The sequence below is a fragment of the Mytilus edulis genome, chromosome 6, assembly GCF_963676685.1.
Source record: "Mytilus edulis chromosome 6, xbMytEdul2.2, whole genome shotgun sequence".
Classification (NCBI taxonomy): domain Eukaryota; kingdom Metazoa; phylum Mollusca; class Bivalvia; order Mytilida; family Mytilidae; genus Mytilus; species Mytilus edulis.
Genome location: NC_092349.1, coordinates 24,922,769 through 24,937,206, shown reverse-complemented (window position 1 = coordinate 24,937,206; position 14,438 = coordinate 24,922,769). Strand labels below are relative to the sequence as shown.

Genomic DNA, 14,438 nt, shown 5'->3' with positions numbered 1-14,438 from the left:
CAACATAAACTTGCGACCAACGGACCGACAATTTGCCAACGTTGGGCCAATGTTGTACAGCCAACATAAATTTGCGACTAACGGACCAACAATTTGCCAACGTTGGGCCAATGTTGTGAAGCCAACACCAACGGTCGACCAACGGCCCGACCATTTGCCAACGTTGGCCCACTGTTAGTCTGCTGACTGGGTCTTACTTTGCCTTACAGTTTTGCTAAAACAGTTTATCATTATCTTCAATAATATTCTGGATAATAATCAAAAACCGCAAAAATAACCAATTTAGTGGCAGCAACCAAACCAAACAGTGGGTTCTTCCTTTCGTATGCTAATTTCAGGGCTGATAGATCTTGACCTATTGAACATTTTTACGTATGTCAGATTTACTGCTTTTGTGTTTGAGATGTCAGCCAAAAACTGCATTTATTTCCTATATTTCATGGCGGCCATGTTTGTTGATAGATCAAATAAAAAAGAGGGACGAAAGATACCAGAGGGACAATCCAACTCATAAATCGAAAATAAACTGACGACGTCATGACTAAAAATGAAAAGTACAAACAGACAAACAATAGTACACATAACACAACATAGAAAACAAAAGAATAAACAACACGGACCCCACCAACAACTAGTGTGCTCCGGAAGGGTAAGCAGATCCTGCTCCACACGTGGCACCCGTCAAGTTGCTAATGAGATAACAAATCCGGTAAATAGTCTTATTCGGTAGGTCACATTTATTAAATGAAGGGGATTGTAGTTACGACGTAAGGAACATATCCGAAAACAACGGTTATTCCCTAACGGTAAACCAACTCGTGATGGCGTCCGTAAAATTTACGAAGATATGATTTCAACTTTACTATTTGGAACTCTTGATTTAATAGCTTCCTTGTGAGCAAGAACCCTCTGTCAAGAAAATCATGAGAGGAAATGCAAGCAATGGAATATCGTATCAATTAGGAAATATATACACCGTATGCAGGTGCTGCTTAGAAATAACAAGTTCACAATTGGAAAGCCAAAATCATCTCTTTTGTTTTCAATCGACCTTCATTGTCAATCTTTAGATGTAAGTCAATAAATGAGGCCGACTTAACTGTATCTGTTGTATCTTTTATCTCTAGTTCAATGGGATAGATGGTATCGACATAGTCACCAAAGGTTGAATTATTTAGTGAAAGAACATTATCTGTATAGCGGATAGTAGAGTTAAAGGATATTGCTAACTTCTTATCTTTCTTCCTTAGAAGTTCCTGTATGAAGTCAGCCTCATAATTAATTAAACTACAGATACAATTCATAAACGAGATACGGGAAGGAACATTCAGTTAAAAGTTGAGGTATTTGGTCCAGTAATTGAAGAGAAGAAGATTATTATAATAGTTAACGACGGCAGACGACAACAGACGACAAACGCCTAGTGACGACATAAGTTTATTTTGGGTCAGGTGAGCTAAAAGACTAGATGTAATGTAGGAAGTATTCATCCAATATTTCATTGTTTTGTACAGCACATAGATACTCACAGAGTTGTATATCGATGTTGGTTTGCTTGTTTGACTTAGAAGGGTAATTGTCACATTTATAATTATACAATACGTCATCTGTTTGATATAGGGCAAAAGTATATGAACTTAAATAAGTCTGCATGTGTTTTAATAGAACAAAGTAGGTGCATATTTGTCAATAAATTATAAAGATTATTTCCGACCGTAAACACAAATATAAAACTAACACAAATTTCTGCATTTGACACTTTTTTCTGGATTAACTCTCATCATGAACGCTCCAATACTAATAGTAAAAAGCCAAGAATACCAGAACAGAAACACATGAAGAGATTTACGACAAAACGAGGTCTGAGACACTGTCATGTGACCACCTAAGATTTTGTTTTTACCTAAGGTAGCTGGAACCTTAGTTTCAATGTATTGAAAATGACACATGTGTTACAAATATGTCTAGTAAGTTTCGATATATATCTTGAAAAATTTACACCAAAGACGATAACTTGTCAACCCTTATGGTCGGAATCAAATGAAAAAAAATGTAAATCAATCGTTCATATATGAGTTTATTAGAAATAAAATAATTTTATGAAAATCTACAACATAATTTATTATCTACAGTATAAGTGTTGCATGTCTAGGTATACAAAAATTAACTGGTTCCAGAAGTCTGTCATTTATTTTCTGTGTTAGAAAAATTCCCAAAAAGTTTGTTTGTCGCATTCCAATTTTTAAAGATTCCACAAACAAGAATTTTGAATTCAGATATTTTGAAGCACCTTCTCAAAATGGGACGAAATCCATAAACAATTATTTTTACCTGTTTGCATTTATTGCTTATTTAAAAAAATATTGATACATTTGATTTAAATATTATAAGCTAAAGGAACAACAAATAATTTTCTTTTCATTACAGTATATGAGAGAATGGCTCATTGCGTACATGTTGTGACCATTATCAATCAATACAAAAGAAGAAAAAACACAATACAATAATTATTTCATCTAGAACAAATGTGTTAGTTCATTTCTTGAATAATAATCATACTTTTTATATTTTATATGGATGGTCACAAGGAAAACAATTCTAAGATATCACGCTATTGATATAATATACAAAACATATACTTAAGTAGTCTAGATCTATGCGCTTATTCATTCATTTACATTATTAATGTACTGGTATTACAATGTAGAAAGAAAACCATCATGGCTAAAAGAACATTTTATGAAATTTTGAATTCTTAAGATACACGTTATTACAGTGACAGTTAATGACCTAAGTTTTATTCTATACATACAGGACATGTTTTTTTTCTATTTTTATGGTTTTCGTAACAGAAATGTAATACTTCGAGCAAACAGTTTTTACATAATTTGCATGTTTTGCAGCAAAGGATACAATTTGTTTACATAGAAAATCTACATTACAAAGCATACCCACCACAACAAAAATCAACATGAAAACAAACGATTATAAACAATTAAGTATAAGCAGTAACCAGATCAGCTAAATGATTGGTTATAAATAGATATAACATGCAAACTATAAGAAAAGTAATATAATATTACAAAGTTAAAAATGACTTACTACAGACGCTGCTATATACACTTTAAAATTAAACCAGTCATGAACTATGAATAAAGATAAAAGTTGAACTTATATTGTATAGGAGTTGACGTTTGAATTCACAGTGCATCTATTATCTATTAACTTCAATTTGAATGATCGGCTGATTACTTTAAGTCACAGAGCTCCGAAACATGATTTTCAAGTAAACATAGTCAATGAAGTGTAAACATGTTGATCATATTGGCCTTCTTTTTATGTACAGGTATAATTACTCACTGAGAGATTGCATAAAGGAAATGTGAAGTAAATATTAACGAACCACTAAGCTCAACAAGACACAAAACACAATATACATCTAAAAGATAGAAAAAAGCACTTCATCAATTTACCTATGTATACATTATAACCACACACACGCAACACACCTCAACAAAAATCAACATGAAAACAAATTATTAAACTCAACTCGGTATCAGCTGTAGCTAAATCAGTTAAATGATGGCATGCAAACTATAAAAAAAGTGTATAATGACTTACTGCAAACGTTTTCAAGCTTTAAAATTAAACCAGTCATTTTGTTTTTTATTTATTTTGTGTCTAAAATATTTCGTCAGTTGAACTTGAAATTTGAGGCCAAAATCGGCCCTTACCGGACTTACTCCTTTGTCTTATTTAAAGATCTATAATTACCTGCAGTTTACGTCTTTAACATATTAGGCATTGACACAAAAATTGCTAACACATTCATTGTTAAAGGTAATAACACCTATGAGGATATTCGGACAATTTTTGCCAGTTGACAGTTAGTAGCTCGCTATATCATGAACTATATAATCTATCTCTCGTAGCCAAAATTATTATGAATAGATCAAACAAGAAAATGTTTGTATTGGTAATGATAATATCCTTTCTTTTGAAATAATATAAATACAAATGCTGAACTAAACATTCATGCAAAACAAAAGTCAATCTTAAATTCTTGTTCTTTGATATACCTTAAAACTGAATGATTAATTTTACAATCTAATAAAAAAACATCAATGAATAATAGTCAGTTAAAAAAGAGCTGATACAACACTTACATTATATTTTTATAACACTTAACATTTTTTCAAAGTGTCAGAAAATGGCTCACTCAAGGCGATAGTAGTTTACCGATGTTCAAATATCTAGCTGAATGACAAAATACATTGGGTATACAGCTACTTTTGCATAGGAACTATTTCTGTACCAAAAATATATAGTACTTGAAATCTAATTTTAATATTCAGTACTATTTTGTGACTTTAAAATTATTGTAATATGTAGGTACCTGTATTTTTGCAGTACTTGATTTGTACTTGAAAATTTAAGTACAACATATTTTTGGTTACAACGTTACATTTTAAGTATTATGAAAGTATGTCTATTTCAAATCTCCTAAAATAATGATGTTCAAACATGGATTATATTGTGATCTCTTTTGGTATTATTTCTGTACCACAATTGTAAGTACAGGTCAAGTACTGTAAATTACAGGTACGTAAATAGAACAATAATTTCAAAGTAAAGAAATAGAACTAAATATCAAAATTAAATTTCCAGTACTACAGATTTAAGTACAGATATAGTACCTATGCAAAAGTAGCAGTGTATAAATCAATGAGACATCAACCCAACACCACGAATCAAAAGTAATGTAAAAGCATATTACATACAACATGTTGAATATGTTTATAATTGTCCAGTAGTTATTTCATGAATGCACGTTTAATTTCTTAAGGACTTATACTTTCACTGTTATTACAGTGTCATTTGAAGATATTGTCCAGTTAGAATTTTATTTTTCCTGAATTTCACATGACACAAAGTATGTAAACAAACAAAAACATTTCATAATTTGAACTACAAATTACGAAGCAATTGAGAACGATTCTATTCTTCTCAGTAACGTTCGATAGTTCGATACCTTAGTATAAATCGTTTTATCAAATTGTTTCTATCAATGCTAACCATTAATTGGAAATGTACAAATAATTACATATTTACTTTGAACTAATCATCTCATTAATTGAACACAAAGCGAATATGTAGTTATACAGCTGATTTTCTAATATATAATCCACATGGCATTAAACCACATTGTATTGTGTATCTAGATGGACATTTACATTACAGAAGACACAGGTATTAGTTTCAATGGTTGTTAATTGATTAATCATACACTCCAAAAAATATCTCAGCTTCTAGAAAGGAATATACAGTAAGAAAAAATGACAATGATTGGATTTGTCAAAACTCAAAAAATACGAAAATATCCGTGATTGAAACTAATCATTGTAACATTAATGTTAATTTGCGCCATTTTTTATTAGCAATGATTCTATTTCCAAATGAACATTATCATGTGCCACATGAAGAGGATTTTGACCTTTATCGTTACACTTGTTGACATCAGCTGAATGTTGTAACAATTCTTTTACAACATCAACATGTCCTTCCTGACTTGCTATATATAAAGGTGATGTATCATTTTTGTTACATTTATTGACATCTGCTAAATGTTGTAACAGTTCTTTAACAACATCAACATGTCCATTCTCACTTGCTATAGACAGTGGTGATGCATCATTATAGTTACATTTATTGACATCAGCTGAATGTTGTATTAGTTCTTTAACAACATCAACATGTCCATTCTGACCTGCGCTGTACAAAGATGATACACCATTATTGTCACATTTATTGACATCAGCTGAATGTTGTAACAGTTCTTTAACAACATCAACATGCCCATTCTCACTTGCTATATACAGAGGTGATGCATCATCATTACTACATTTATTGACATCAGCTGAATGTTGTATTAGTTCTTTAACAACATCAACATGTCCTTTCTGACCTGCGCTGTACAAAGATGATACACCATTATTGTCACATTTATTGACATCAGCTGAATGTTGTAACAGTTCATTAACAACATCAACATGTCCTTCCTGACTTGCCAATAATAACGGAAACCAACCATCCTCTCTACAATAATTAATGTCACTATTCCTACTTATCAACCATTTGACAAGATAAACAGTACCAATATCACAGCTTCCTGAAAGGGCTATATCTTTACTTTGAATATCTTTAGTACAAACAAGTTCCTGTTGCTTTGATTGATCAAGTTGATTTAAATGTTTAACAAATCTCTCTGTAAATAAAGAAGAATTCATGTTTCTGTTGTGACATACACTGTACACATAACCGTTCTTCCAGTCTCTAATCAATCGTTCTATGTAGCGATCTATATAGTTATCAGGTATTTTTATCACAGACTCTATTTCTGTGCCCATGCTATCTGTAATCTTCCAAATGAATCTCTCTGCAATGAAATCAGTATTCGCATGATAAAAAAAGAGCTGTAACATCTTCTCCCCGAAGTACTTTGCCAGGAAATCAAACAACTTATCATGCATAATTTTGTATGTACTATCCGTCTTGACTACATAGGTACCTTCAAGTGTTTCAAGCGATTTCCTTAAACGTTTGATGGATGTTCCTTTATTCAGTTCACATTCTTCTAGTAAATCTTGTATTACTGTTCCTATCTTTTTATCTTTTGTGGACATGTTTTCTTCTGTTAATGTGTTGTTAAACATCACACAAAGGACTAAGCTACAATACTGAATCTTACCAGCCGCACTTTCCCCATACATTTGTACAATTTGATCTTTGAAATCTTCAAAAGGATTGCAAACAAATGAGTTAATGCTTACATTTTTCTGGAGGTTTTGTTTATAATATAAGCTACATAAAAGTGGGAAAAAGTCATATATGTCTGACAATTCCTTTACTTCATCATTATTTTCCTTAAAGTAGACTTCAGCTAAAGCAAATTTTTCAGCAGCACTAAGTTTGAATTCTTGTGAACTTAAATCAATGTTACACATTTTGAAAATAGAGAGATGGCTAAATGCTTCATCTTTGTAAACCTGCAATCTACATGTAGAGATGATTTTACAACATTTGTCTTTGAGAAGAGATTTTATATAATCAAGGCTTTGTTTCCAGTCATTGTAAATTTGTTGATTAAGATTATATCTGCCACAGACGTCATCACAGACAAACAATGTTTCCTCCCATGTTTAAACCATTTTCCAATATCTTCTGGTTTACTGCATGGAATTACAGTATATCCATGTTTCGTCATCATGAGGGCAATGTGTTTAGAAAGAAAACTTTTTCCAGTGCCAGAATTTCCAACCAGGGTAACTGAACTTTGTGTCAAAACATTTTGCATTACATGTTTCTCTGCTTCAGTGCTAACAAACTGTTGATCGTCCTTTTTCCACTGTGCCAAGCGTCTTTCGAACTGCTCTGTTAAAAATAAAAAATAAAAAATGAAACACAGTAAATCATCTTTAATATGGAATTTAAATTTAATTATCAAGGTTTGATAACACCAAAATAGCCTACTCTACATATAGTTTCAAAGAACGATTCTTTTATTAAAATGGTCCTATTAAACATTTGAAGCTTGAGATAACCTGGATATCAATGTTTGTATATCAGAAAAGGGGAAGAACTCAGTAAAGATTGCCTCAATTCCATTTAATTGACAAAATTCAACTAAATTAACTGTTCTCATAATTATTTATTTTCGTTAATTCTCTCAAAAATTCTGCCGAAATTTACAGAATTTACCTTAAATAAATCAAAATAGCAGCAATACCTGCTTTGAAAAATACAAAGAATTAGTTTTCAAGTTTTGCTGTATCTGTCAAAAATATATTTGAAACGGAATAGCCCATTTTGAATATACGGTTATGTTGTTCACTAAAAAGAAGCAAGATGAGTTAACTTATGAAGCCTTTTAATAAACTTATTCTGAAAAATTGTAATATTAACTTTAGATAGTGTTTTTATTGGTACAGATATTGATATTTGTATTTGCATTGGCACTTTCACGATATTATTATCTGCCGATACCTATAGTTTGGCCATCTTTTGTCTAATTATTTATGACATATTTAAATTAGATGTATTGGATATTGAAAGTGTATTGATTGTTACTTTAGTCTTAAATGTATCATCCTTTTCTTAAGTTGTTATTACTCTGACTTAACTAACTGTCTGTAACTGCGAGTAGTCTCAGACCTGTATGTTGTATCATAGGGAGATATAGATACCCTGTCACGTCTATTCTGTGTTTTTGCTAGATGTTTTCCTGGTAGGTATCAATCTGATGGGTAACACTCTTTTTTACAGATTTATAATTGATTCTTTTGTCTGCTATGTATTTATTGTTCATTCTTGTTGTAAAGTACTTTGGCCTTTTTCTGTTTCATAATAATGTCTAACACTAACAATACATTTACGATCTTTGTTTATGATTTTAATCCTTTAATGTATAAGTGCTAAGTTTCTCATTCCAAAGCAAATTTTTAACGGTTTTTTTTTCCAAGTTGTTGTAGCAGATCTTAAAAAGCATCTGACATCATTTACATACGGATAAAAGAAGTCAATGAACAAAAACTAGAAAACTGACATCGCTTGCAAAATTAATCTGGACATCAAAATAAATCCTAAATACTGATGCCGACCAAGAAATACATTTTGATGTTTTTTTTATCATTCCGTAAAGCTTACAACTGTGTGCTGAAGAATATTTCAATTGTATTAATCTTTGAACCACTCCAATGTGAAATAGTAGCCGATATATAGTATCAAAATGAAAAAAAAAAAAAAAAAAAAAAAAAAAAAAATAAAATAAAAAAACCACACACCTTTTTGACACCAGATATTAATTTGAGTATAATTTTCTACCTATATATATCATACTTGTCTTTGTATTTTATTCATAATTGATTGATTGATGTTTAATGAAACTTACAGCACTATTTACTATTTCGTCTCGGTTAGGTTTTATTGGTAGAGAAGGCAGGAGTGTCGAGAGAGAACATCTGGCCTTTGAGAGGAAAATTGACTGTCCTAGTTTATTATGAGTCAAGTGCACAACCCTCGTATAAGTTTCGAATCAACTTAAATTTTGTGCTAAAATAATTAACGACATAATGAAATCTATCGAACTCATGTTTCCTTGATACGAACCCTAATCAAGTAAAACATATGTATTTTCTAGTTATATGTACTACACAAGCCTTGTATTAGGATTAATGTTTCAAAGTCTTACATCAATAATCTTACCTAATATATGTTTGGGAATAATATCTAAAAAAAAAAAAAGACGCATTATGTATATGGAACTCGAAGATGAATATCTAAAAAACAAAAGCCATCATTTCATGACATTCCACTTCAGATTTCTTAGATTCATAATAACAATATATTTACCGTTTCTCTCTCAAATATGATAATTTTGTGATAATTTTTACATATATAGGGTTTTCTCATTTGAGTTGAACTGAATGTATGATGTCAAGTGCATATGACATTGATGCTACTTTGAAAATCAGAGATAAACAGATTATCAATAATCTTTCAAACTCAATGATGTTTCTTCTGACGCGAACGAGCAACCAACAGACCACAACCACGGTTTAATTAGTTTAGAGATCTTCCACATACAATGACTTATACTTTATTTATTTGATTTAAAAAAAAACCACTTAAAATTGAAATTGGACAGCATTAAATGAGGAAATGTATTCTCAATTCTTTATATAAAACAATCCAATATTTCTAGATAAAAAGAATTTCTCATGTGCCAAGCCTATATTTAGTAGTTTTCGTTAGTTGTTGTCTGTAAAATTTGATTTACATTTATTATGGGTATTACATGAAGTCGATACCAGTTATCAAAGGTATCTTGCTTTTAAATTGTTACACCAGACGCGCGTTTCGTCTATATAAGACTTATCAATGGCGCTCAAATCAAAATAGTTAGAAAGCCAAAACAAAGTACAAAATTGAAGAGCATTAAGGACCGAATAGTCCATAAAGTTGTACCAAATGCGGCTAAGGTAATTATAATCCAAGCCAAGACAAAATCTTAATAACAGACAAATCTTTCCAAATTTATTAAGATGAGACAATGTAATGCAACAAACAAAGACAAGGCACTTATAAATCGTATCGTTGGTTTTTTTCGTATAAATTATCTCACATTTGGTCATGTCGAGTCCTTTCATAGATAAATTCACCAAAAATAAAACCATTCAGTATGTTAAAAAAACTGAGTTCTTTATAAAGGGTCAACATCAATCTACAACATTATATTAAAAATACTACATCTTTATTAGTATCATTGAGAAATTAAAGACCTATGACAAATAGCAACTTGATTTTTTTTTATGATATAAAAAAACCTTTACCGCTATATTAATTGCCGTTGAATGAGCCTTTGACAATCTTGAGAAATCAAACTTCAAAGTCATAGCTCCGCCGGTAAATGTATTAATAAATCTTTTGAAACTTCCTTTAAAACACAATGTGTTTGAATTTGATTGGAAAATATCATAGTTACAGCAGTTGGTTCAGTCCAAAAAGAATCTGTAACGTACTCAGGGACCAGTCACTTTTTAATTACAGTGGGACTGTAAAAAAGTAGGGGACTAAGAAATAATTAGGAATGGGGTCAAGTTTTTTAAGATGAAAAAAAATAATTAGAAAATAAATGAGAAGAAAATAGATTGATTGATTTGATTGATTGTTGGTAACCCATATTAGACGTATAGCTCTCCTTATAAGGGTAGTTTTAGAAAATAAAGTGTTCAAAGAAAGTTGAGTAGGGTTAAACAAATTCTTTTCTTATATGCCAGTTACGATAAGAATAGAGGTATAACGATATTCGTTTGTCCCTTCGTCCGTCGTCCACATGACGTCCAAAAGCTCAAAAAGCTTCCTCGAATCTTTAGTGAATTGCTTATATATAGTGGCGTCAGCTCCATTTAGATTTTTATGAATTTTACATTTTACCATGTTAACGTTTCCTGGTATTGGCATTATGTTTACAAAAAAATGCAGTATTTACGGACATTGAACCGTTTTCCTGAAACTTGAGTTGTAACAATTAATTTGATCCCCCCTGTAAAATGATCCAGGAGATAAAATGTCTTTGAATATTTTATCCTCTAGGATAGAAAATTGCCACAAATTATATCCCCAACACTAAAAAAATATCCACAATGATGGATATTATTTTAGTGTTGTGGGATATAAAATGTTGCAATTTTCTATCCTAGAGGATAAAATATTCAAAGACATTTTATCTCCCGGATTATTTTACGAAAAAATTAAAAACAGTCTTTAGTAGGAAATTTTGGGAATATCTGTATACTACATGTATTATAACCTGTGGATATTATTTATGGGATAGTTCTATTTTATCTACATCTTCTGATCCATGATCGATATTTGATTATTTTTGGGTTTAAAATCTCTTTTATTTAATTCAAAACATATTTCAAAACAAACACTGTTAATTATTGATGATTATACAAATACAAATATAAAACTTACCTTCATTAATTCTGTAGTACAGCTTATTTTTTTTAATTAAGAAGCTTTGGGCACGTTTTCGTAATGCTTGTTTCTCATTTAAAGAGCTGTTTTTGGGGTATTCTTTATTCAGCAGATATTTGTACAAAACGTTATACTCCTCTCCATCTATCTTGACACAAATGATTATCTATTATCATTTTACTTGTTTCTTTAAAGCAATGTGCCATTTGTTAAAACACTTCATTGATCAAGATGCAGTAGGATAGTATTTACATGACATTGTATCCCATCGGATATAATTTTACTGAAATATTATCTCTAATGGATATAATTTTGTAGAAATATTATCCCTAGAAATAATAAATTTCTTGGTAATATTATCCCATGGGAAATTATTTTACTACTCACTTTTATCCTTAGGATATTATATCTACATTGATTTTATCCTTCGTAGCGGATAATCTTTTTTGGAGTGGGACAACTTTAAAAGGTAAAAAATATCCATTATTTACTAATATTTCATCTGTAGGGATAGTTTTTACTTAATGTATTGTCCCTTGGGAACTTATATTCTAAGGATAATATTTAAGTTTACAGAGTAAATGGTTTATATAAGTTTAAATTAATTCCCTTTCAATTTAAGAAAAAACAAACTTATTAAATCGTTAAGATTTTGGGACTTGTTAAACAAAATGTGGGGGGGGGGGGGGGGGTCCCAGTATTGTTGACAATAACTTAATAACACTCTGAACAGTTATTATGTAACTTTAGTGACTTGTTTCTATTAAAATAAGCTCCTTTCTTGTTTTTTGTTTATAAATGTCTGACACGATGTTGCGTATCTGTGGATTTTTATGAGTAAACAAAATGTTGAAAATTGTAGAGATAGCGGCAGTCGTATTATGCGCTAATGGTTGTCTGTTTATTTTGTGTTAACAGGTAAAGTCTCGTTAATCCTTAAAAACAATAGGCTATTATTTTGACTCTTCAATCTGTCCGTCAGTTTGTTAGTCAATTCATCTTCTTCTACGGAGTGCAACTTTTCTGTGACTAAACATCAGCTTTTCCTGTTTTTTTTGTAGTTTGCATACTTTAGAAGATCGTTGCCATGTTGTTTCAATGACACAATCTGCTTTGAACTTAAAATTATATACAATAACGTACAGACCTGCTTAAAACGACACAATACAATTAACGGAAGTTTGTTTGTCTATTGAAAATGTGAAAGGGGGCGTGGTACTATGGTTTTGTCTAATGGTCAATAAACTATCAAGCAAAAGAAAAAAATGCCAAACTAATTGAGTGGATATATTAAAACGTTTGAAAGTGCCATAACGCACTTTACCAGGAGCATATTGTCTGCTTTGTATGTTTGCTTTATTGATAATCCAGCAGTTCAAACACTAGAATTGAAAAAAGGGTGTTAAGTATTTCACAATTATTAAAATTTTCAAATCTGAAACCTTAAACTTTTAAGATGGATATAAGAAGACGTGGTATGAGTGTCAATGAGACAACTCTCTATCCAAGTAAACATTTGTTAGAGTAAACCCGTGTAGGTCAAAATGCGGCTTTCGACACGGAGACTCCGCTCATACCGAAACACAAGCTAACAAATGAGAAGTGTAAAACCATCCAGACAGGAAAACCAACGTTTTATGCATATAAAAAGATAAATGAGAAACACTTAAAAGAACCACATAAACATACGACAAAAACTTAACAACTAAAATTATATTATCGAAGCTTGATTCAAACAAAAGGACTATCAATGCGCAGTAAATAGATAAAAGACTATCACTGGAACATCCAAGACACACAACATACAGCATACACCCAAGTCTTAAATGTAAAAAAACAAACAATAAACACATAACCGGAAAGACACATAAAATTACTCAAAAAGTTGCTTTTATCTAGTGACGTCTGCTCCTTTTGTATTTTTATAAATTTTAATTTTTACGTATTGTTGCTAATTTACTTTTTATATTTGCTTTAACATTGTCTTTCACGTTGAAATAACAAATACTGTCCTTTTCGTTTTAGATAGTTATGCAATTTTAACAGCTTGTTGAGATATTGAAGTTGGTGAGCTTGTAGATTAGGTGTTGAAACTGTATTGGTTGGAATAACGTGGTCAAAATTAAATTTTATTAGGTTTGTGAACTGGATGAATGATGACATATCAATTACCAAATTCTTTGTTAAAAATGATATACAGATAGTTAACTAATTGTTTAATGCACTTTTATGTATATGTAGTTTTGATAAATGTCACTAGGTTTTGAAGTAGCAGGAGAAATAATTAAAGTAGCAGGCATCAATTGCAGAAGGCGTAACAGTCCGTAGCAACGAGCTTGTTCATTGCACTTCATGATGAGTGCTCTAGGGCCCTCGCAATGCTTCTGGGGGTCCTCTGAACTCCTATTTAGTCCTATGTAAACACAATTTTTTAATGATGAAAAGTTAAATGAGCAGCAAGATGGTCAAATTTTCTATAAAGTTGATCACATAAATATTATTATCACTATATCAAGACCTTCATCTAACAAGTAATTTAATTTGTAGAGGAAATGATGAAAGCCTGACTTTGTAATACATGGTGATCATTCAAGAAAAGATTCAAATGTGATCGTATTAGTAGTAAAAAAATAAGACATGCAATTGTTCAAATAATTCTAACCCATACTGATAGACATTATATATTTAATTTCTCAGTATTGATAATTTCCCATACTTATTACAAAAAAATCACATCATGAATTTGACTGTTTCAGGCAAAAAGATGAGTCTTTAAGGATGTACTTTGGTGAAATAAAAAAAAAATAGAATTGAAAAATGATAATATAATCAGAAGAGCGTTAGTTAAGGGAAATAAATGGAAAGAAAAGAAATCTACAATCTGTTTTTATTTTTGTGAA

The 14,438-nt window shown here is 30.8% G+C and overlaps 1 protein-coding gene across 1 annotated transcript; it reads right to left on the bottom strand.

Moving 5' to 3' along the window:
- Positions 1 to 5,414: 5,414 nt before the first annotated feature.
- LOC139526307 (kinase D-interacting substrate of 220 kDa-like) lies at positions 5,415 to 7,004 on the bottom strand. The gene has a single exon (XM_071321438.1). The coding sequence runs from the start codon at positions 7,002 to 7,004 to the stop codon at positions 5,415 to 5,417; it is 1,590 nt and encodes a 529-aa protein (XP_071177539.1).
- Positions 7,005 to 14,438: the final 7,434 nt, after the last annotated feature.

Coding starts and splice junctions, on each gene's coding strand:
- LOC139526307 (XM_071321438.1), bottom strand. CDS start 7,004: ATGTGTAACATTGATTTAAGTTCACAAGAATTCAAACTTAGTGCTGCT.